Source organism: Vulpes lagopus, chromosome 8 (genome assembly GCF_018345385.1).
Source record: "Vulpes lagopus strain Blue_001 chromosome 8, ASM1834538v1, whole genome shotgun sequence".
In the NCBI taxonomy this organism is placed as follows: Eukaryota; Metazoa; Chordata; class Mammalia; order Carnivora; family Canidae; genus Vulpes; species Vulpes lagopus.
The window spans coordinates 46,019,482-46,042,436 of record NC_054831.1 but is presented as its reverse complement, the minus strand read 5'-3'; the positions used below and the strand labels follow the sequence as shown (position 1 = coordinate 46,042,436).

General features: G+C 32.7%; 1 protein-coding gene across 9 annotated transcripts in view; it reads right to left on the bottom strand.

Annotated features, from left to right (window-relative positions):
* NBEA (neurobeachin) overlaps positions 1-22,955 on the bottom strand; it is a 664,605-nt gene that overhangs the window by 355,516 nt on the left and 286,134 nt on the right. For all 9 annotated transcript variants that reach the window (XM_041767622.1, XM_041767623.1, XM_041767626.1 and 6 more), the window contains one exon: positions 1,104-1,165. In XM_041767622.1, coding sequence (XP_041623556.1) covers positions 1,104-1,165 — 62 coding nt within the window. The remainder of the gene's footprint in view (positions 1-1,103; positions 1,166-22,955) is intronic.

Sequence of the window (22,955 nt, the reverse complement as noted above, 5' to 3'; positions counted from 1 at the left end):
AACTTCTTCTTTATTAATATTCTTCATATTTTTTCTGGCTGAAAAAGAAGGAAATGGACCTAATGGATTCCCTATGAACATATTCTTGAAGAAAGTAAACCTGAAGACTGGAACTCAATAGGTAAGTTTTGGTTGTTTTGTGTTTGATAATCTATTGAAGAATCACTTGAAGCGATATTCTTGTTTATTTTTAAGTTAGCTGTGGCTTTGGGCAGACCTCAAGGTCAGTAACTAGGAACAGTTTACATGTATTTTTATTTCTATTGAGGAAACTAGGGATAAAAGTAATAGCTACCTATTACAAACATGCATAACCTGTTTTTCTTGTTCTCACATTACAAAATATTTAATAATTATATGAAAATCAGGATCACTAGGGTTTCTTGACAGAGCTGGTAAGAAGAAGGATCACTGGATCCCTAATTTTAGTTATAAGAAAAGTGTATTAAATGTATTTTTAGTTTACTATAACTGCTAAAAAGAACACCCAACAAATACAAATTCTATTTTTAAATCTGATTATTAAATAGCATAAGTTGATTTTTAGAATTTACACTGAAATATACGAATTACATAAAAAAAGAAAGCAACAAGGTATTATATCAAAGATCACACTCACTAATGAGCCATATTTTAGACTCAGGCTATTGCATAAAAAAAGACTTTGTTTTCATTATCTCTAATAGAAGAAAACATGTAACAATAAATGTCAAAATTGTAAATTCCACTGTACCATTTTTAAAAGGTGGAATGTAAAGAAGAGTATCAAAAGATCTATAACAGATTATACATATGTGTGTGTGTGTATATATATATATATATGCAGATAGAGGACAACAGAAGGATAGGAAGGTGGGCAAGAATAAGATAGCTAAAGAGAGCAGAAGAAGGGAGAGGGAGATTGAATCAATATTTACATGTTATGATCATCTACATAAAAATACATCTTAATATAAGTTATTTTTTCATCTATGCAGTAAGAAATGGGAAGTTTTAAAAATATATAAACATATACATTTATATGCACATATGCATTCTACTGCTAATGAAATTTAAAAAAAGCTCATGGAGTTTAACGTAATCTAGTGAAAGAGATTTCCTACCTGAGAACAAAGCAGCATAACAAGCTCAACCACAGACGTGCTGGACTTCATACAAACAAGGCCTGCAACAAAGAAAGGTTGAACAAAATGAAATTACTATGGTAGAAATCATCATTCCAAGTTAATTTCTTAAGTAATTTTAACTTGCAAAAACTTTCTTTAAAACAGAACTAAAGTAAAACAAATGGCAATATTCACTAAAATATTCTTAGGGCATTAATTTTAAAATATTCAGATATTCAAGAAGATGTAAAACATACTAAAAATTGACTTCATGTTTGGATTATTTATTTGGTCAAGGCATTTCTTATATTTAGACAAGGTGGTTAAGGGTAGTTATCAAAATTGGTGAGCTTGTTAGAGCTACTTTTATTCCAATGACATTTGCTGTGTGATTGTCTCCTGGAGCAAAGTACAATAATCAGTGAAGATCCACCTAATTTTTCTTCTAAAAGATAAAATTAAAATAATTTACAAATAGATAACTCCCCATAGACTGTCAGTTGTTAAATGTTTTTAAAATATTAACAAATGAATTTCACCAACAAAATATTAAATAATGTTTATAAAATCTTCTACGGTTCTGTTTCCAATGTCTCTGAACAGATATCAGAAGGGTAAAGAATGAACTGTTATAATTTGTACATAATAATGGCTACTACTCATTGATCACTTACTGTGTGCTAGGCACTGTGCTGATTGCTTTATATTCATAGTTTCATTTAATTCTTATTTCTATTCTGTTACATACTATTATTATATCCATACTACAGTTAAGAAAATATCCTTCCCATAAACAGTTTAAACATTAATTATTCATCAAGACTTTTCCCAATTGAAAGGATGACTCCTGAATAACATATAATAAGAAAGCAGATCATGATTGGTGTTTTGGGTTTTTTTTAAGTGCCAACAATGGAGATGTAACTAAGGATTAGGAGCAATCCTGGGTTGAGAGTATGTAATCATAACAGTTACTAAATGTAAAAAAAAAGTTTTAATTTTTTTTCACTTTAAAAAAAATAATGTTTGCTTTTTCTTTTTTAATGAGGATAAAAGTAATCAGTAAAAGCACTGGAAAGCAAGAAATGCCATGGTCTTACATTAGTTGTTGCTAAATGGAAAGCTGAAGTGAAACCAGTTTTTTCTTCTTAAAGTGATTTCAATAAATAGTCTCAAATGCCTTCTAGGCTCTAGCATGTATATTTATTGTAGGTAGTGAATAAATAGCCTTTTGTGCCTACTCTGCTAACAGCCCTATCCTTATTGTACACATGACAGAAAAAGCTGTAAAAAGGCACTAGCATTCCATCCTATCAGATCTTTGGGGAGACAGTTAGCTAATGAAATAAGAGGCAGATGTGAAAAGCTCATTTAAGAGACAATTGCTGTAATTGATCAGCAATTCTCATACTCAGGAGCTAGAGAGTCAAAAAGATTAATGGGACATTTATCACCTGTTGGCTACTCAACTATTTCAAATTCCGAAAAACTAAGTAAAAGGCCAAAGGACTATGCATAGCAAAAGAATCATAATTATGATATGTACTCCATATCAATTTACATTTGACAGTAGACTATATAAAGAATAATTATTTAAAGAATTATTCACATATTTATTTTGTGTATAGAATTTTTAATACATAAAAACTTGAAGTAAAAATTAGGAAAAGCATGCATTTGTATTAATTTCTCACAGACCGATTTTTTAAATGAACTTCTAAAAATTCCTATGTAACAAGAATGTTTATCATTTTTCACAAATTCTATTATAAGGGAAATACAAACAAATGTTCCCTCAATGCTTTGTTCAAAGGACAAATTGATAGCATAGCAAAACTGCCATTTGCAAGCAATATGGCCATTGTGATTTCAACTCCATAGATCCACACCCCTTTACTACTGCGTTTTTTCTAGTTTTGAACAGAATGAACTAATGGATTCCCCTTAAAAGGATAAAAAAATCTAACCTTGACAATGAGAACACAAGCAGAGGCAATTCTGTAAGACTTATCAACCTTCAAATATTACACAATCACTTTGGTTGGAAGTACTTCTAGGTGTCAACATAAGTATTACTAAAACAAATAGGCAAACTCCAATGTTTTTTAATTAGAGATACTAAAAATAAAGCAATGTCTAATGATACTATCCTTGCACACTTTCTAAATAAAGAAGTATCCATATCTGAAAGTTTAAGATGTAAGAATAAACATTCTGTATTAACTTTAATCATAAGTTCAAGAAAGCCGCATTTATCTAGTAATGCTATAAATAATGCAGGCTGTATAAGCATAAGGCAAATATTCTATAAGTGTGTATTTCAAATACATTGATTTTATGCTTTTTGTATATGGCAAGAAATTCATAATCAAACCAACTCATTTGGTATCTACTCATATGAACAAAGTATTGTGTTAGTACTGAGGAGTTTATAGTAATGCATAAGACATTATCTACACTTTCCCATGTACTCAATGTTTTAATTTAAATATAAGGTTATCTAACATTTACCTGGAGCTTTATCATTTACAAATCATTTTTATAGATGCCTTCTCATTTGATTCTCTTTTAACTCTTTATTATTGCCTCATATGATAGATAAAACATGAAGATTCAATGACTATAATCATTGGTAGAACTAGAACCTGAATTCAAGTCACTTAATTTGAAAGTCCATTTGATGTTTGCTGCAGAGCTATTTAAATAATTAAACATGAATAGGACAGCAATACATCACTGTGAGAAAGGTCATAATAGTTAAGTCCAAGTGGGGTGATTTTGGCAGTTTTCTTGGAAGAAGGCAGCATGTGTTGGTCAGACATGGGGAAAAAAGCACTATCTTTAGCAAAGCAGAGGAAGAAGGAAACAAAAAGATCTGATAAATCCCCCTTTATTGTTTGGGGGATGATGAGGTAGAGTATAGGAGGTGTCAGAACGTAAGGCTTAGGACTACAGTAAAATTCAAAGATAAAGATCGAAAGCAGTAAAATTATATATGTTTTTTAAAAAAGGAAGAATTCAGTGCAAATTATAAAATGGAGGAAATGACACTAAAACTAAGTTACCAGTATAAAATCAACTTCTGGAGTGAATACAATAAATACATGAGCAAGGGAGGTTTGTATGTAAAGGAGGTATTCGACAGTGAAGAAAGCTATCTAGTAAGAGCTTTTGAATATATTGTGAACTACACTGTTGAAAGATAAGGTCAGCTCCCTGAGTGGCTAACATACAAGCACTTGAGATGATTAATTAGATGGACAAATTTGAGGTGGTCCAGATGCAGGAAGCAAAGAATGAACAGAACTCAGTAAACCATCATCCAAAACACAGGCAGTTCTTTTGGGTTCCCCGCTCCTAGGTGTAAGAAGTCAGTTTTATTTTCAGAACTATGCTTCCTCACCATAAACAACAAAACAGAACACCACCAAACCCCACTAAAATATAAGATGAAAGTGAAGTTAGAAGTTTGACCTTTGGGACAAAGCTTCTTTCTTTAACGGAAGGAATACTGCAAGCAAGGTACAGTGATGCTGTTTTACTACAGAGCTGTTAGACACTTCTGAGTCAATCTGAGAGTCTGACTTTATGTATCTGTAGAATTAGATAAAGTTGAAAGAGCCCTTAAGCTTTAAAATAATGTACAGCAATTCCATCTTTAGCAGGATGTTTGTCACAGTAAGAGGAAAAGGGTATGAAGCCTTACAGAAAGGGCAAGAAATCACATGCATTAAGGGCAACTGAATGGCCCGGCTGGTTAAGTGGCCGCCTTTTGGTTTTGGCTCTGGTCATGATCTGTGTCCTTGGATTAAGTCCCACTTTGGGCTCCATGCTCAGCAGTGAGTCTGCTTGAAGATTCTTTCCCTCTCCCTTTGCCTCACTCCCTGCTCATGCACTCTCTCTCTGATCAATCAATCTTAAAAAAAAAAAAAAGAATAGAAATCACAGCCATAGGTGGGGTTCATCTTTTAAGCAGTGTCAGAGTTTTCTTTCAGCAAGGTTTCTCTTCTAAAAGAGGAGATATATAGACATCTATGACGAGGGCAGGGCTCTGAGTATATACTTAATAGATTCCAACTAAATGAATAAATCTAGAGAACACCATTCACTGAGTAACTGCTACATTTGATGGAAAAAAATAAGATTTTGAGAAAAAAGTATTTTTGGGGAACAAGAGCCCAATTCATTAAAAAAACATTTATTGAGTGTAATATCTAATGTGCTAAATATCATTTCAGGTACTAAGTATAAAAAGGGGAAAGTGGCACAGATTTTGTAAACAAATAATCATGACATAGAATCCTAGGAGATACAAGGAGAGTATCAAGCGTTAGAAGTGCAGCTAGGTAGTGAGAAACTCTGCTAAGAATTCTTAGAGTATGTGATACCTGAGTTGGATGATGTTGAACTTCTCTGGGCAAAAAGAAAGAAGGGAAGGTCATCTGAGGCTACAGGAATATCAGAGGTATAAAGAAACATGAAATAGCTAGTAAAACAGAGTTGGACAATTATGTAGGGTTGTGCAGAGGACAAAATGCAACGAGTGGAAATGAAAACAGAGAGGGAGACAGGAAGCAGTGCCATATATGTTGTGGATTCCTCGTGGCAACAAGCGACAGACAGAATCCCATCAATTTTGGAAAGATCCTTTTTCTGACAGTGCATAGGAAGAAATCCGGAACTGCAAGGTCTAGTCAAGATAATGAAAGCCTGAGCTGAAGGCAGTGGCAATGCAAAGGCAGATTTGAAAAACATTTTGGAATGAGACAATACAGTTTTTAGACAATGGAATATCAGGTTAAAGGGTAGGGTGAAGGAGCAATGGAATTGTCCATGATGATACCTTTATCAGAGCTAGAGAAAGCAAACGATGAAGTAGGTATGTGGAGAGAAAGTGCTTTCATTCTGGACAAAATTAGGAATATAGAGCTTTAGGAGTGTTTCTTTTTGAGGAGTGTTTGTTTTTTAAGGTATATATGCTGTAACTCTGACAAACTGGATATAAATAAGTCTGGCAAATAGCATGGTACTGAAGAAAATATAATTGTGTAGTTTTTATAACAGTCCCATTAGTAGACTACCAGTATTGACCCTACAAGTACTTTTAAGATCTAGTTTTTCTGGGCAGCCCTGGTGGCACAGTGGTTTAGCACTGCCTGCAACCCAGGGCGTGATCCTGGAGACCTGAGATCGAGTCCCACGTCAGGCTCTCTGTATGGTGCCTGCTTCTCCCTCTGCCTGTGTCTCTGCCCCTCTCTCTCTCTCTCTGTCTCTACGAATAAATAAATAAAATATTTAATAAAAAAAGATCTAGTTTTTCTATTTCCCCTCACAATAAAATATATACACAGGACTATTCTGGTAATTTGAATTTTAAAAATCAAGTCGGTCTTCCCAGGACTGACTTTTTAAATAACTTTCTAATGATTTTAACTTTCTTAAATTCCAAAATTAGTAGAGATTGAGTGGCAATGAAATAGCTTCATCTCAGTAATAAATGTTAGAACTATAGACTTTGAAAGGAATTGTGCAAGCTCACTATGCTTCTTCACTTGCTTTAGTGTCAGTGGTGTACAGTTGGTAATTTCTTCAAAACTCTCTGTTCTATGTAGTTTTTGCATTGTGTTATAAAGCATTCTAAAATATAGTGTATAACCATAAAGTGTCTTCTATGACCTCTGCAGTACGTACACATCTCTATCAGCATAATAGCAATTTCCTTTGTTTTACATCAGCCTTTTACTTTTTTATCTGCAATATACAATTTATTTCCCTATGTCATCACTGTGTATGCTCCAGTATGTAAAAGACCACTTTCCGTTTTACCATTTAAGTCATCTTAACTTAGGTCAAAACTTAAGAATTAGTAAACCAAGTAATTTGTGTGGCTCTCTAAATTAAAACCAAAAAACCAAAACCAAACAAAAAAATCACTATTAAACATCCTTTGAAACAACAATAATGGATTGATATTAATTACTATTGCTATAACTAATATTAATATGCGCACAGGTAATACTCCTGTCACATTTCAAGATTTGCCTACATGTTCATTCAAAGATTTTAATTTAAAACTGCATTACAACGTAAACAATTATAGTATTACCTTATAGAAACTAAAATAAAATTAAGCTAATTTTCTAAGAAGAAGCCTTTTTAGGTATTATTAAACCACTACAGTTTATTTTTATATTTAGATTATAAATTTTAAGTGAAAAAAACCCCCTCAAAATAGTCTAAAGACAGAATTCATTCATTCACTGACTTATTTTAGTTCATTAAAAGCTAGGTTATCACCAACTTATGGCATTCTTAATGTCTTTATAATTAAGGAACAAAACTGAAGTCTCTGGGTATAGCACATATATGTATATTGAAGGGGTAAGAAAACTTTTGTAAAAGGCACAGACACAGTATTTTAGGCTTTGATGGCACCATAAGTTTCTGCCACCACTACTCAATTCTGTCACTGTAGTGCAAAAGCAGCCACACAACACATAAAATAAATGAACCTTGGCTGTCTTCCAAAAAAAAACCCTACTCTTTGCAAGGTATGTGGGTACATGTGCATGTGTGTATGCCTGGGTCTAAGAAAAAGAGAGAACATGTATATATATGCACATATACTCACATACGCATCTACAGATTTTTAAACTGCAGAGGAAATTATTTGTAAAATATACCTATGATGCTTTATAATTTCAAATCCAAAGAGTTCTGAATAAAAGCTTTTTTGTAAGATTGTCACAAACTCAATTATCAGCAACATTTCACCTACATATATGATGTTCTTTTAATCTTTATGCCACTTAGTGTAAATAGCCCTATATATTACTACAGACATGTTAAATGTGTCTGATTAACAAACACCCCATATTCCTCCAAAGATACTATGAAATAACATATAGGTACCTATTATCTTTCTTAAATCCCAAAGTATCTACATCTAGCTCTAAGGTTTTGAATAAGGCATTTTAGGCATTTCTTAAAAATTTAAAAATGTGACAGCTTTATAAAAGTGAGAAATCAGTGGTACTCTCACACAAAATATTGTGAAAGATTCATAAAGAAATTAATATTAATAATAATTTAAAAGCAATTTGATATTGTATCTTTCCCAATGGAAATTCCATATTTTCAGAAGAACAAAAAATCTATTTCCATATGGGAATGGTTGGCTAAGGGCTTTTAAACAGGAAATCTAGAATATGTAGATCACTCAGCAATAAAATTAATTGTAATCGTAGTTACACAATACCTAAATAATCATTTTGACTGATTTATTTTTTAAAATAGCTCTCCTTTTTGTTGTTAGTGTGTTGATGTAGCCTAGGAGTCTTATAGACTGTGGATATTTCTTTCTTTTTTTATAGTTTTGTTTCTGCTTAGAATGTTTGCATAACAATAGGGCTGAAGTTTCTAAAACTCATAGATAATTCTTTCACACGATAGATTATAATAAAAAAATGAATCTATAGTGATGTTTAATACAGTGATATTTACTAGTGACCTGATTATAATATGAGCCAAACTGAAGAGAATATTCTAATGGTACCATTAACACCTATTAAATATAAAACACTGCCACAAATTTACTCTTTTGTTACTTATGCTTTAGAAACTGTCATTTTGTGCTAGCCCATCAAAAACATCATATCAGGGGAAATATCCTGGCAAATTCCTAATGTCCAATGTCATTCTTTTCTTGTCCATGAGACTTTAAACCTTTGTTTGCATGTTCCATTTAAGTATCACTTTTCATTTACACATACTAAAAAAGATTACAACTTCCAAATCATTTGGGATTAATTAAGTTTTGAGTTGGCTCTCTCTTGAGACATTTTCATTCAAATAATTTACTTATGGAACTATAAGTAAGCCACTGCTGTATGCACAGAGATGATACAATCTTTGACCACAAGGAGCTAACAGGGCTGTTAACATAGATATTTATGAAGGATTCTAGAGAGCATTATACTGAAAACAATTATAATAAAGCACTATGCCTCAAAATAACTTAAAATAATTATTTTTGAAGTTTTCATTAAATATTTTGATTCATTGTATCAGACTTGTTTCTACTACAGGAAAGATTGACCTGAGTGTCTTACCCTTTTCTTGACTTCTTGATTTAATCACAACAGCAATGAAAAAGGATGAAATAAGGGAAATAAGAGACATTTTCGGTACCATAAATCATTTGAATCCCTCAATTCTCTTTGGGCTAAATTTAATTATAGAACCAATTGTTATTCCTATCCTACTTCCCTACACCATTTTTTTTTCTCCTTTCCCCTTGCTCCTTCAAATTCCAAAAAACCTCAATTAAATTCTAAAACTACTAAAGTATGTCATGTCCAGATTTTGACATTGCCCAAGAAAAGACTCTCTTGTCCCAAATAATCATGAAGAATGATACTTGTTTTAACTCTGTATTTCAAGAAATGAAAGAACAGAAAATATTCCAAGTTAGTCATATAATTAAACCACATGGTTAGTCAAATAAAAATGGCTATACTAATGCCTTCATATTAAAAATAAAAAAACTGATATTCCAAAATATGAGTTTCTCCTTTTTTAAACAGTGTATATAAATATATAATTTGTTTAGTTATAGTTCTAAACTACCCAAATTTTGACTTTCATTGATTTAGATTCTCAAATAAGTACATTCAATAATTTTAGGTTCGCAAATTTCAATAAATTTAAATTTAAGGTTGTTTTTGTGGTAACATACACCTTTAAGTCCTTTATTCTTGGGTTCAAATAAACACTGGCTCTTTTTCTTTCAAATACTTAAATGCAATGCAAAACAGAAATGTTATGCATTTCTTAATAATGCATTTATGAATCTAAAATTAAAAAAACAAAGAAATAATTAGCAAAAGGAAATCATTTAACAATTATTGTGATTATGGCATATGGCAGAAAGAAAGTTAAAGTGGGCTCAATTAGAGATTAGTCAGATGAACCTCCTTTATTTTCAAAAGTGCATAAACTTTATCCAGTAATTATAGGCTTAGATTATTGAAGTACTCTGAGAAAATAAACTAGACCTTAACAAAGTTATTTATCTGTGCTCAAAGAAATAAATTCTCCAATATGACCAAAGTAGATTTTTACTAAATTCTGCATTTAGGGCAAAATATTAAACAGGCATGTAATCAATTCAGTTTTATTCATTCTTAGTCAAAAGAAAAATAGGAAGTTCTTGAAAACTTGGAAGAACTTGAAAGTTCCTTAAATGTTACAATATTGAAGATAGTCTCAAAAGTTACAGAAATTATTTGTAAGCATATGATCCCATCCAAGCAACAATGTATTGGGAATATATGTCATGGGTTATACAAAAAACAAAACAAAACAAAACAAAACAGATCACTGAATTAACAAGAGTATTTGTTTATATCAGAAAATCCTACATCAAACTCACACCAATCTAAAATTCAGAACAATAATTAGGAGTCAAATTATAGAACAGTCAAATAACAATGCAGTAAAGAAATCAGCATGTGCATTGCGCTGCAATTAAAAATAAAACACTTTAAGTATAAAGTATTAAACCTACTTATAAACTAAATGCAAGCGGTGCTTCTTCTTCTAAACCTTTCTGCAATGATAGATCTATTATAAATAACAATTATGTTTTGAAACAGTATAAATGGGGAAATCTACAAAATGGTATCAAGTAAATAACCACAAAAAGAGTCTGTCAAAAAGTAGAGTTAGTAATTTCCAAGAATTAACGACATTCAATGATGTCATTAAAGTAATTCCTATTGTAATTACAAAAAAATATTGGAATTGAGAAATAACAACAGGAAATATCTAACTTGAAGTAATGTAGATACTAATCTTAGAAAAATGACTTAAAGGGCAGCCCCGTGGCGCAGCGGTTTAGTGCCGCCTGCAGCCCAGGGTGTGATCTTGGAGACCCAGATGGAGTCCCACATCGGGCTCCCTGCATGGAGCCTGCTTCTCCCTCTGCCTGTGTCTCTGCCTCTCTCTCTAGCTGTGTCTCTATGAATAAATAAAATCTTTAAAAAACAAAAAGAAAAATGACTTAGGGATCATTCCAAGATCAGCAATCACAAATAGTATTATTAAATTTGTAAAACAGAATGTTTGATATGAACAACTCTACTCTTGTCAGCGTATCTAGCCTCATGATGTCTTTCTATATCAAAACAAATATGTAAATAGAAAACATGTTAATGTAAGAATATTTTCTAGTTTAAACATTGCAAAGTACAGCTGTTGAAATTACCTGTATAGACTTTTCAAGTAATTAGCTTCAAAGTTAAAATAATATCCATACAGAAAACTATCTTTGTTTGGATTTAGTGTAATTAGAATAACCCTATTGAGTATGAAGAGGACAACATTTTAGGCATGGATAACAGCATGTACATTATGCATCACAGGCAATATTTCCAAATGAAGGAGAAAAGGAGAAAATCAACTTCTAGCAGTTAAAACTGGTCACAAGCCTAAATTGTAGCTTTCATGGATTCTATTACACACATTAGATTTTATTTTATATACAATATAGTAAGTTCTGTTAGCGAGATACCAGGCAAAAATAGATTAAAAGCATTGATATTACATGGACAGGAGGTGTACACCCAAAGAAAGCAGTGAAAACAAAGAGCTACACAGGAAAATAATTTTGAAAGAGACACAAGGAGAAAATCTTAATCTTCTAGGAAATATCCATAGAGGCAACAGCTCTACACACTTATTGGCTTAAAAATAACTGAAACAAAAAAAATCAAATTGATGTAAATCCAGTCATGTATGGCAAAACTTACAATCTTGGTTTGCATTTCTGTATTCTAGAAACATTAATGATGAAATCATTATCTTACTGTGCTTTGCAATAATGGGGCTAAAAACTAGATTTATGAAGCACTACAATTTCTGGGGAACATAACGAAATGGAGTCCATTTAGGTAGAAAATACTAGAATGATATGAGGTAAGGTCTAGGATGTAGTTACAGGAAACCAAAGATGCTCACTGGTAAATGAGGAGGATCCTGGAGAAAGAGTAGAAAAGCTTATTTTTCTTGTGATACCTGAATTGCAGCAACTCCAGCTAATTAAGGGGCATCTGTAATGTGGAAAACTATGTTCTGAAACCTGAGGAGGACAGACTGGAGGCTGATGGTCAAGGGTGACATGCCCTGTGCCTGACCTCGCTATCAGAAACTAGAGAGAAGGAACAACAGATCTGGACAGCAGGGATCAAGGGCCAGGAAAAAGTGTGCATGTATGTATTCTCTATGTACACTGGTGTTTCAAACACAATGTAGGTGGACACTATTAATTATCTGAATGTTAGTAACAAACAGTTTTTACACTTCTAAATATTTTAACATTGAGGTTTACCCAATTTTATTAGCATTACAGAATCCTTTAATCTGAATTCAGCTTTTAAATAAGTCAAAGAAGCTCTGGACTAAAACTCTGAATATCTGGTTTTAGTGGACAATCTAAATAGCTACATAAACTTCAGCTAAGACACTTGCCTTGGCACTAAAACTCTTTGCTGGTAACAGCAGATTAATTATTTTAAAACTTTAAAAAAGTATAACCTAAGGCAATACATTTTACTTCATGATTCGGTATATATAATCGAAAGAAATGTTTCACAAAATAACACTTGCTCTTGCTGTGTGCTATACTCTGATCTATGTTATGCTATGTCATGATATGCCATTAATAAACACTACCGGGGTGTCCTTTACTGATTATACCATACCACTAATGGATCACAATCTGCAGTCTGAATGTCACTAGAGTTGAACTGCCTCATGTTTTTATATGGCCCACAAGCTAAAAGTGGTTTCTTACATTTTGAAATAGTTGGGGGGAAAAAAAGAGGAATAAAAAATATTTCATGGCACTTAAACTTATTTAATATTCACATTTTACTGTTCATAAATAAAGCTTTATTGGAACATAGCCAAGTTCATTCCTTTATATATTATGTGCGGCAACTTTCTCATGACAATGGCAAAATTGAGAACTTATGACAGAGGCTGTATGGCCACAAATCCTAAAGTATTTATGTTTGGCCTCTTATTGGAAAAAGTTGCTGATTCCTGTGATAAAGGAACACTAATAGTTCTTTCTAGCTTGGCTATAGATGGTTCTAAGTGCTTCATGTCTTACTGGGTTAACATCGGAACAGAGTGGGAAGTAGATGCATGATAGTACAAAGGAAATGATGTAGAAAAGTGTGGGTTCTTGGTTATTTAGGCATTAGATTTCTCTTTCATTCCATATTTGGAAACAAGCATGAAAAGTGGGAAAATTGACAGGCAGTATTTAGTAATAGTATAAAGAGAAAAATCATTTATAGAATCTCTTCCTGTGAGTCCATAGGGCTTTAACTTGTAGCTCTTAAGTGTTTCATCTGAAACACTGAAGCTCTTAAGCCATCAGTTTTATGATGGGCCCAGTAAAGGCTAGTAATTGTTTTAGCAAGGATTAGTTTTGGACCTAAAGTTGCCAGTTATGTTGCACTGTATTCATAAGCATATGTCAAATTCACAATGATTAAATAGGTATTGGGTAGAGGAAGTGAAGCCAGTGGCTTCTCTTCACTTTAATATTCTTTACCTGAGTTGAAACTTTCAACTGTGCTTTTTAAATATTTCCTTGTTCACATTAAACCTTTATTTAAGCACTAGAACTCTTTCAGTAAAATCTTTTTGTTCTTTTAGCCTTCAGAAGTTTGCTAGATATTTCTTAGTCACATTTGATTTTGTCCCTCCCTGTTCAAAATTCTTCCAAGGATGACTAGGAGCTAGCTGTTTGTTTCTGCAGAATAGATGTATTTGGCAGTAAATATCCCTGCCTTTCCGTAATTTTCAAAAGTAGTCATGAACAAATACGTACTTTTCTGTCCCTGGTTCTCCATCAGGTTTAAACCTGACCAACACGTCATCCACAATGTATTTTTGTGCATGTCTTACCATTATTTTACTTTTGTTTCAGGAATACAGTTGGGAACAAAGCAATGTCAAGGTAAGTGTCAGTTTTTTAGAATACAAATAAAATTTCAAGCATTATACTGAAATATATTACTTCATGTGTAATATTAAAAATTGGTCACGTCATCACTCACAAAATCCTTAATATTGCAATATGGTAATCTAGGAATTTTTGCTTGTTTAATGATAAATTATACCCTTGTCTCTAACTATTAAGACCAAATACTGAAATCTTCTTGACTATAGAAAACAATATCACTTGTTCTAGCATCCACTTATCCATCCACAAGTTTTTGGGAGTACTCTGGTAGGTCCCAGAGACCTTGTGAGTCTGATCCTGTAGGTGACAGAGACATTACCAAGTAATTAAACACATATAGGTGACTTTCTATAATTTTAATACATGCTTTAGAGAAAAAGCACACTGTGCTAGAAAGGTTATAACAAGGGAAACTAACTTAGTTCAATGTATCAGGTAGTCTTCTTAGAGCAAGTCTATGATACAGGATCTAAAGGATCATCCAGGCAAGTCCAGGTAAATGGAAAGCATTTTATGGCCATTAAAAAATCATTCAATCATGGAAAGACTTTTCTGAATCTCTCCTATTCTTCCATGACTAGAAAGAAACACAACGATTTCATTTGCTGTTCTATAACCTGAAATTAAAGGATTTCATAAATAATCCGTAAATTGGTGTCTATTTCAATAAATCACCCTACCAACTGGCACACAAGGATATTTATATGTGGCAAATACATTGTCCCTGCCATTCTACCACCATTGCCAGATGCTGCTAAGCCATAATTTAAAAACAATAGTCAATTTTTCTTATGTAGGAATCTACTGGAGTTTTACATCCCTGCCATGTAGGGCCATAGGTGCTGTGGTTCTACTTTGCTGAGTGCATGCTTTGCATGAATCTATTAAAATAGAAGGAAAAACTATATAATATTCTCAAAAGTTGTTTAAAATATGTACCTTAATATTATGAAATTAAAGTGTATAACTTTTATGCTCTAAAATAATCAGAATTCAATAAAAATGTGGATTTTTCTTACAGTAATGTAAAGGGCACAGATAGCCTAAAGAAACTCAGGATTAACACTGTAAAATACTCATATTTTAGAACTATAATGTCCAAAATAAAAATATAAAAATATGTTTTAAATACTGGAAAATATAAACACTATAACATGATACAACTGCTCAGTGATATATTTCCCCATTTAAATTTTCCAATTTAGTTTTTCTTTCTCAATTATTTACATATTTATGCATAAATATTTCAGAAGGTAAAAAATAAAAGCCTATACTGATTTCAAGTTTAGTTTCTGGAAGAAAACTAAGTTTATTATACAGGTAAACGTTACATCTAAATCAACATGAAGGCAATTTTTTCACAATATAAAAATGCTTCTCTGCCTCAATATATAAGTACATGTGGACCTTCCAAAAATGGACTTGTTATGAAATGTCATATGTTCCATGGAGTATATGGACCCTGTCTTCATATTATTAGCTGTATATCAAGCATCCATACATCCTTATTTTCCAAGCTCATACCAATTGTGTGGATGTAACTCTAAATACGGGCCCTTCTCAATTGAAATTGTCCTATTTGCATGAAAAATTATATGAATACCTTAACTTTTTTAGAACTAAAGAGAAACTTACTCCCTTTCTCAAGTTATCATGTAATGTATGATACAGGTACTACACTTTATTATTTTGTGAAATAAAAATATTTTTCAATCACCATATCGAAGTAGATATCCATTTCTTAGTAAGGGATAAACTTGTCTGCCACTGATGACAAATTCTTTGTATTCAGTTATTCCTTTAACAGTTCAGCTCTGCCATCTGTGATTTTTAGATTACTACTCATGGCTCTCCATTTGTATGTTGCTATTCATGTATCCTGTCTCTGTGAAGAACATGCATTTCTGTATCCTCCTAATTTCTCTCCTGGGACACTAGAAGATGATGTGTTACCTTTGAGTATATCTCTTAAGTAAACTCTTTAGTAAACACAGTTTCTCTGACATCTTATCAATGCTTAATTTTATATTAAATTGTTGGAATATAGTTCTAGCTCAGCTAGTCAATGAGTATAAAAGTCATTTAATGAATGAAAAAATAATACTGGTTTGAAGACTCTAGTAAAAAGCTGACATTCTTTTTACTTGACAAAGCATGTCTTTTTTTATGTTAATATCTCTATTGGCTAAAAGAAAATTTCCATATTGAAACACTAAACTGTGACATTGAGATGTTTTAAGATGAAAAGATTATGATTTCTATTTTTAGAGAGTTTTATTTCCACATTAGAAGCTATCTATGATGAAAAAAATCTTTGTTACCATCTATATTTAGTAAACATTAGTGTTATTTTTTTGGACAATTTAATTTCTTCCTATTTGTAAGGAAAAAAGTAACTGGAACAAGATGCTCAGAACATTAGATCCAATTTGAAAAGAGCTATGCCTTCCAACACAGAATCCACTAAAACTAAATTAGAACATCTTTAAAAGGTAAATTGAGTAAACAAGGGATGCAGAAAAGTTAAATTCCATTTAAATTTCCCTCAACCCATGTCTATTTCTATCCTATAAATTATCCTTTAAGTTTAGAAGTGCCCCTGGCTCCCTCCCAAAACACACTTTTCTATTTGGTCTGACCTCTTCTTGATGTCCTTTCTGCATTAATTTCTCTTATTCCTATAAAGCATCTTCATTTTTACATCTCCAGAAGGATTTTTTTCCCTTCTATCTCCTGACATAGATTTCCAAACCAAGAATAAAATCCCTCATAGTCACATGAAACTCTATCAATTTTTCCTTTCATATCATCATTAAATTTTTCCAATGGCTGGTCTACATTGAACAGACTATCCAAACACTTTCACATTCTATAATGCTGTATATGTTCCTGGAACTCTTCTTAATTATCTTCAAGGTAACCAAAAGTGACTTATGGAATCAAGGAGTCTATTTTTAGACTTTCTCTTAATTTCTATAGAATACCTACTATTTCCATGTATAAATAAATATGCATCCTCCATATTCAGTGACTATGTTATTTTTCTATTTTGACTCAGCTTTCTGGTTTACACAGAATACAATGTGACCATTCTGAATGTACACTTCTTTGAGTCAGGATAAATTTATGTGTCCACGTGGTCACCAGTACAATGTGCCTGCTCCCCATTCCCACAAATTCCCTTGTGCCTATTATCAAACCTCTATACATCCCTAACCCCAGGCAACCATTTTCCTGCATTCTACACAATAAAAAAGATGTGTTCTTTTCCAGTATTTCATAAAAATAAAATCACACAGTATGTACTTTGAGCCAGGTTGTTCTTGCACAGTATTTCTGAAATTCATGGATTTTTCTATGAGTATCAGTTTTTTTTTAATTCTTGAGTAGTAATCTGTATCATATAGACACACAAGCATTTGTTTATTACTTTTTGAGAAATAGAGTAGTTGTTTCAGTTTGTGGTTGCTATGCATGTTGCTATGAAACTTTATAAGTATGTGGACATATGTTTGCATCTCTCTTGAATAATTATTGTAGAATTTCTGGATCAAATTTCAATTGAATATTTAACTATAAAGTACTACTAGGGGTACATGGGTGGCTAGGTTGGTTAAGTATCTGCCTTCAGCTTAGGTCAAGATCTTGCGGTCCTGGGATAAGCCTAGCATTGGGTTCCCTGCTCAGCGGAGAGTCTGCTTCTGCTTCTTCCTTTCCTCTCTCTCTCCCTCTCCCCATGCTTATGCTCACACTTGTGTTCTCTCTCTCAAATACATAAAATCTTAAAAATAAACAAAACCAAAACCAAACTGTTTTTCAAACCTGTACCATGTTACATTCTCAACCAGCAATGTATGCTATACTTAGGATTTTCTACATACTTGGTAATTGCACTTGCATTTAAAAATAGTTTTACTTCCTCCAATCTGTATGTCTTGTATGACTTTTTGCCTTACTGAAGTATTTCGATGCTTCAGTAAAAGATGAATTAAAGGGTATACATAGAGTTACAAAGGCAAAATCTTTCCCTTCTCAATCTCATTGGTTTTTCACTATTACCTATAACTCCAATCGCCAGTTGTTTTTTAGTAGGTACCAATTTTAGGTTGTTTGTTGTTCTCTTTGGGACCTGTTTTTTCAGAGATCTTATTATGAATAGGTGTTGAATTTTAACAAATGCTTTTTCTATACCAATTAAAAATGAGATTTTTTTAAATCTATCTACATATTTTTGTATTCTCCTTTGTGTGTGTCTAAGTTTCCATCTGGTATCCTTAACTCTGCTTGAAAAATTTCTTTTGACAATTCTTATAGCACAGATGTGCTGGCAATGAATTTTATCATTTGTTATCTGAAAAAAACTTTTCTTTCTTCCTCATTTTTGAAGATTATTTTCATTAGATAAAAAAATTCCAAGTTGTAAGTCTTTCTATTAGCACTATAATGATGTTCCATTTGTATAATCTGTATAACTTCTGACTAAATGTTGGTAATAATTTTTATTTTTGTAAGTAATGTGTTTTTCCTCTGACAGCTCTTTAAAATTTTAATTTAAAATTTAAATTATCATATATTAAAATTGACTTTTTTCACCTTGCATAGAAACTTCCATGGGATTTTACACATATATTAATTCATGTATGGTCACCACCATCAGCACACAGAATAGTTCTATCATCTCAAGAAATCCTGTACTATGCCTTTGTAGTGACAATCTCTCCCCATCCATAACCCCTGGCCACTGCTTATCTGTTTTCAATCACTACAGTTTTGTCTTTTTGAGAATGTCCCAAAAACAACCCCTTGAGACAAGCTTTTCTTATTTTTTAGGATATATCCAAGTAGAGCAGCCCTGGGTGGCTCACCAGTTTGGCGCCGCCTTCAGCCCAGGGTGTGATCCTGGAGACCGGGGATCTAGTCCCACATCAGGCTCCCTGCATAGAGTCTGCTTCTCTCTCTGCCTGTCTCTCTCTCTCTCTCTCTCTCTCTCTCTCTCTGTGTTTCTCTTGAATAAATAAAATCTTAAAAAAAAAAAAAGGACTTATCCAAGTAGAAAGATTTACCGATACTTTGTTCCTTTTTTCTGCCGGGTTGTATTCCATTGTTTGTATGCACCATAGTTTGTTCTTTTAGTCAGTGAAGGACATTTGAGTTTTCCAGCTTTTGGCTAAATAAAGCTGCTAAGAACATTTGTATACAGGTTCTCATGTGAAAATAAGTTTTCACTTATCTAGTGGATAATATCAAGAAATGGGATTACCGGGTAATTGAATAATAAGCAACTTCCAAACTATTTTCCTCAGTGGCCATCACTTTATATTCTCAAAGCCAAAAATGAGAGACAGTTGCTCCAAATTCTCCTCCATGCTTGGTATTACCATTACTTTTCATTTTAACTCCTATCCATATGTTTGTAGTGCTGCATCATTGTGGTGTTAATTTGCATTTACCTACTAAGGATATTGACCATCTTTTTACGTGCTTATTTGACATCCTAATATTGTTATTGGTGATGTTAATCTATTCAAAGGACTTTAAATAAGTTGTTGGTTTGCTTAATATTGATGATTGTTCTTTGAAATTTTCTCCTGAGCGCTAGTTTTGAATACCTTAATTTTGATGATGCATATTTGTGTTGATTTTGCTTGCAGTTAGCTAAATTCCTTGGATATTAGGAGTTATAGTTTTAGAATCATTTGGCAATTACTATATATATGTATACAGTATATATGAGTATGTATATAGTGTATATATATGTACATGTATATAGTATATATGTGTGTGTATGTGTACGTACACACATATGTATATATAGAGTCTTAACTTCTTTCTTCTTGGACTCCAATTCCAAATATATTTAACTGCTTGATTTATACATGGGCTCTTGTGGCTCTGTTCTCCTTTTATTTATTCTTTTTTTTTTCAGCTTCAGTTTGGAAAGATACAATTCTGTATCTTGTAGAGTTCATGATTATTGTCTTAGTCAATGTATAATAAACTATTAATTCCATTAAATGGATTTTCTTTTTTATACTGTCCACTTCTCTCTACTTTGGGTTCTTGTTTTCCTTTTACTTAATCATCAGGGAAGCTGGGTGGCTCAGTCGTTGAGCGTCTGCCTTTGGCTCAGGTCGTGATCCCAGGTCCTGGGATCAAGTCCCACATCAGGCTTCCTGCAAGGACCGTGCTTCTCCCTCTGCCTATGTCTCTGCCTCTCTCTCTGTGTCTCTCATGAATAAATGAAATCTTAAAAAAAAATACCTAATCACCTTTATGACAGCTGATAGTGCTTGTCTTCTAAACTCATCACCATCTCTGTCATTTTTATCAACTGATTTTCCTTCTGGCTTTGTGCTACACTGCTTTACCCTATGTCTAGTAATTTTATTTGGATACTGGTAATTGTGATTATTGCATTGTTAAGGGTGTGCATTTTGCTCTGCTCCTTTAAAGTGTGTTAGGCTTTGCTCTGACAGTTAAATTATTGGTGGGTCAAGATGATTATTTTGAGAGGCTTATTTTTAAATTTTTTTTTTTGTTTTAAGGGTGGATCTACACTAGAGTATCTTGTACTCTAAAAATAATTCAACTCTACTACTGTGTTACCTTTCTGAGCTCTCTACTCACTGCCTCCAGTAATGTGAGGACTCACCACTCTGGCTGGCAGAGCTAAAACAATGCTCTCTTCTGTGAACTAAAAAAAAATTCACTTCAAAGCCCCTTAATCATATTTTGCCAGTCTCATGGAATTTCTTCATATATACATTTAATATTCAGCAAAGGTTCAAGAGGCCCATTCCATGTTTCTATTTTACTCTGCAGCTACCTCCTCCATGGAACTGTGCTCTACAACTTCCTGACCTCTGGTCACTGTCTCCCCAGTTCACCAAGATTGCTGTGTTTTACTTCAGATTCCCCTTCTATACAATATTCCAGAATATCGTCCAGGCAAAATGTTAATGGAAATCACTGAACCCAACTCAAATTATTTCCATTTTTTCAGGGATTATAATTCACATTGGCCTACTGTCCAAGATCTAAAAACTGTTGATTTCTATACTTTGTTCAGTTTTCTAGTGGTTACATTTGGAGGGCAAGTCAAATCACTGACATTCTATCATGACAAAAAAAAAAAAAAGAAAAAAAAAAGAAAAAAAGGAAATCATGCTAAATATTTTAGAATTTTCTTTCAAAACATCATGTCACTTCCCCTTTCTTTCTATTCCTCGTCAACATCGTATGAAGGACTAACAATACTAGAAAAGTTTTAATCCTGATTAAAGACACCTTATTATTTCATAGGTTTTAATATGATCTCCCCTTTTTTGAAAGCACAGAGAAGGCAAAGACAGGACCTTATGCATTTAACGTAAAATCCTTAAACCATATACTATAGTATAACCATAGTATACCATATACTACGGAACAGATACTAAAAGATATTCTGATCTTCACAATAGATTATAATTTTTATGCAAAGGCCATCGGCTGTCACCATTGTTAAAGCACTGATTATCGATGCTGACTCAAGTGATACACCTGATCAATCATGCACATCCCTTTTCCATCTTGTGGATTCATACAAAAACCTTTCTGAAGATGTCGTTTCTGAAGGATCAATTCTTTAATCTATGATCTCTTGGCATCCTGACAGCTCAAATTACTCAGGTATCTAAAAATCTTCAGTAGCCACTTGAAAATTGTAGTAAGACCCCTTGATAAAATGCTACTGAATTATCACATTTGTAAAAATTCAAGTGATCATCTACCCATATGCCAACAAACACCTCCAAAGAATAATTTAGAAAGATAAAAATTTCTAAACTCACATAAAATACTTTGCTTAAAGTGGTTGATTATAAATTCCTATTTTTAAAATATTTAGCACAATATGTGAAGTACTTTTCCTCTAATATAAAAGTGGGTCATTTGCAAAGACATGGGATGTTATAGAAAACATTACTGGTGTATATTTGTGAAATTTTCCTAAAAATGCTAGTGACCATTAAAATAACATCAATAACAAATCTGGGAACTAAATGATACACACTGCTGCTTAAATAGAATTATGCACAGAATGGACAATGATATCTAAGTGTCAGTACACCAAATTTATCAAAATTCATAATCAAAAATAGGAAGAGAAATGCATTCTGCAGTCAATCTTTGTTAAGTAATATTTTTTTAAGAAAGAGACACAGAGTATGTATGCAGAGGGAGAAGGAGTGGAGGGAGAGACAAGATTCTTAAACAGGCTCCATGCCCAGTGAAGAGCCCCAAATAGGGTTTGATCTCACAACCGAGATCATGGACCTGTGCTGAAATCAAGAGTGGGATGCTTAATCAACTGTACCACCTTGCTGCACAACACAGCACTGAGTTGTGGTTGACTCAAACATTATACCAGTTGATATTGGTTTTCAGCTAAAAAAAAACCCTTAACTTTTTAAACAAAGTTCACAAAAAAGAACTGGTATTCAGGTCACCAAGTAATTGAAATGGAGAAAAATAATTTCCTATAACCATTTATTAAGGAAAACCTGTGAGTGCTTAGTACTGAAAGGAACCTATGATACTATATGAGACTTTCAAGCTACACCATCATACAGTATAATAATCACAGCCAATTAAATGAAAATAAAAACCTATTGTTATTGCCTAAATTAAATTTTTCTTTTGTTGATGCCATTATCTCTTACTCTAATCTGGGGTTGGCAAACATCAGGTAAATCCAGCCTGCAGATTGTTTCGTATTAGCCAGTAAGGTAAGAAGAGAATTTATACCATTAAAGGTTTGTGAAACAAACAAC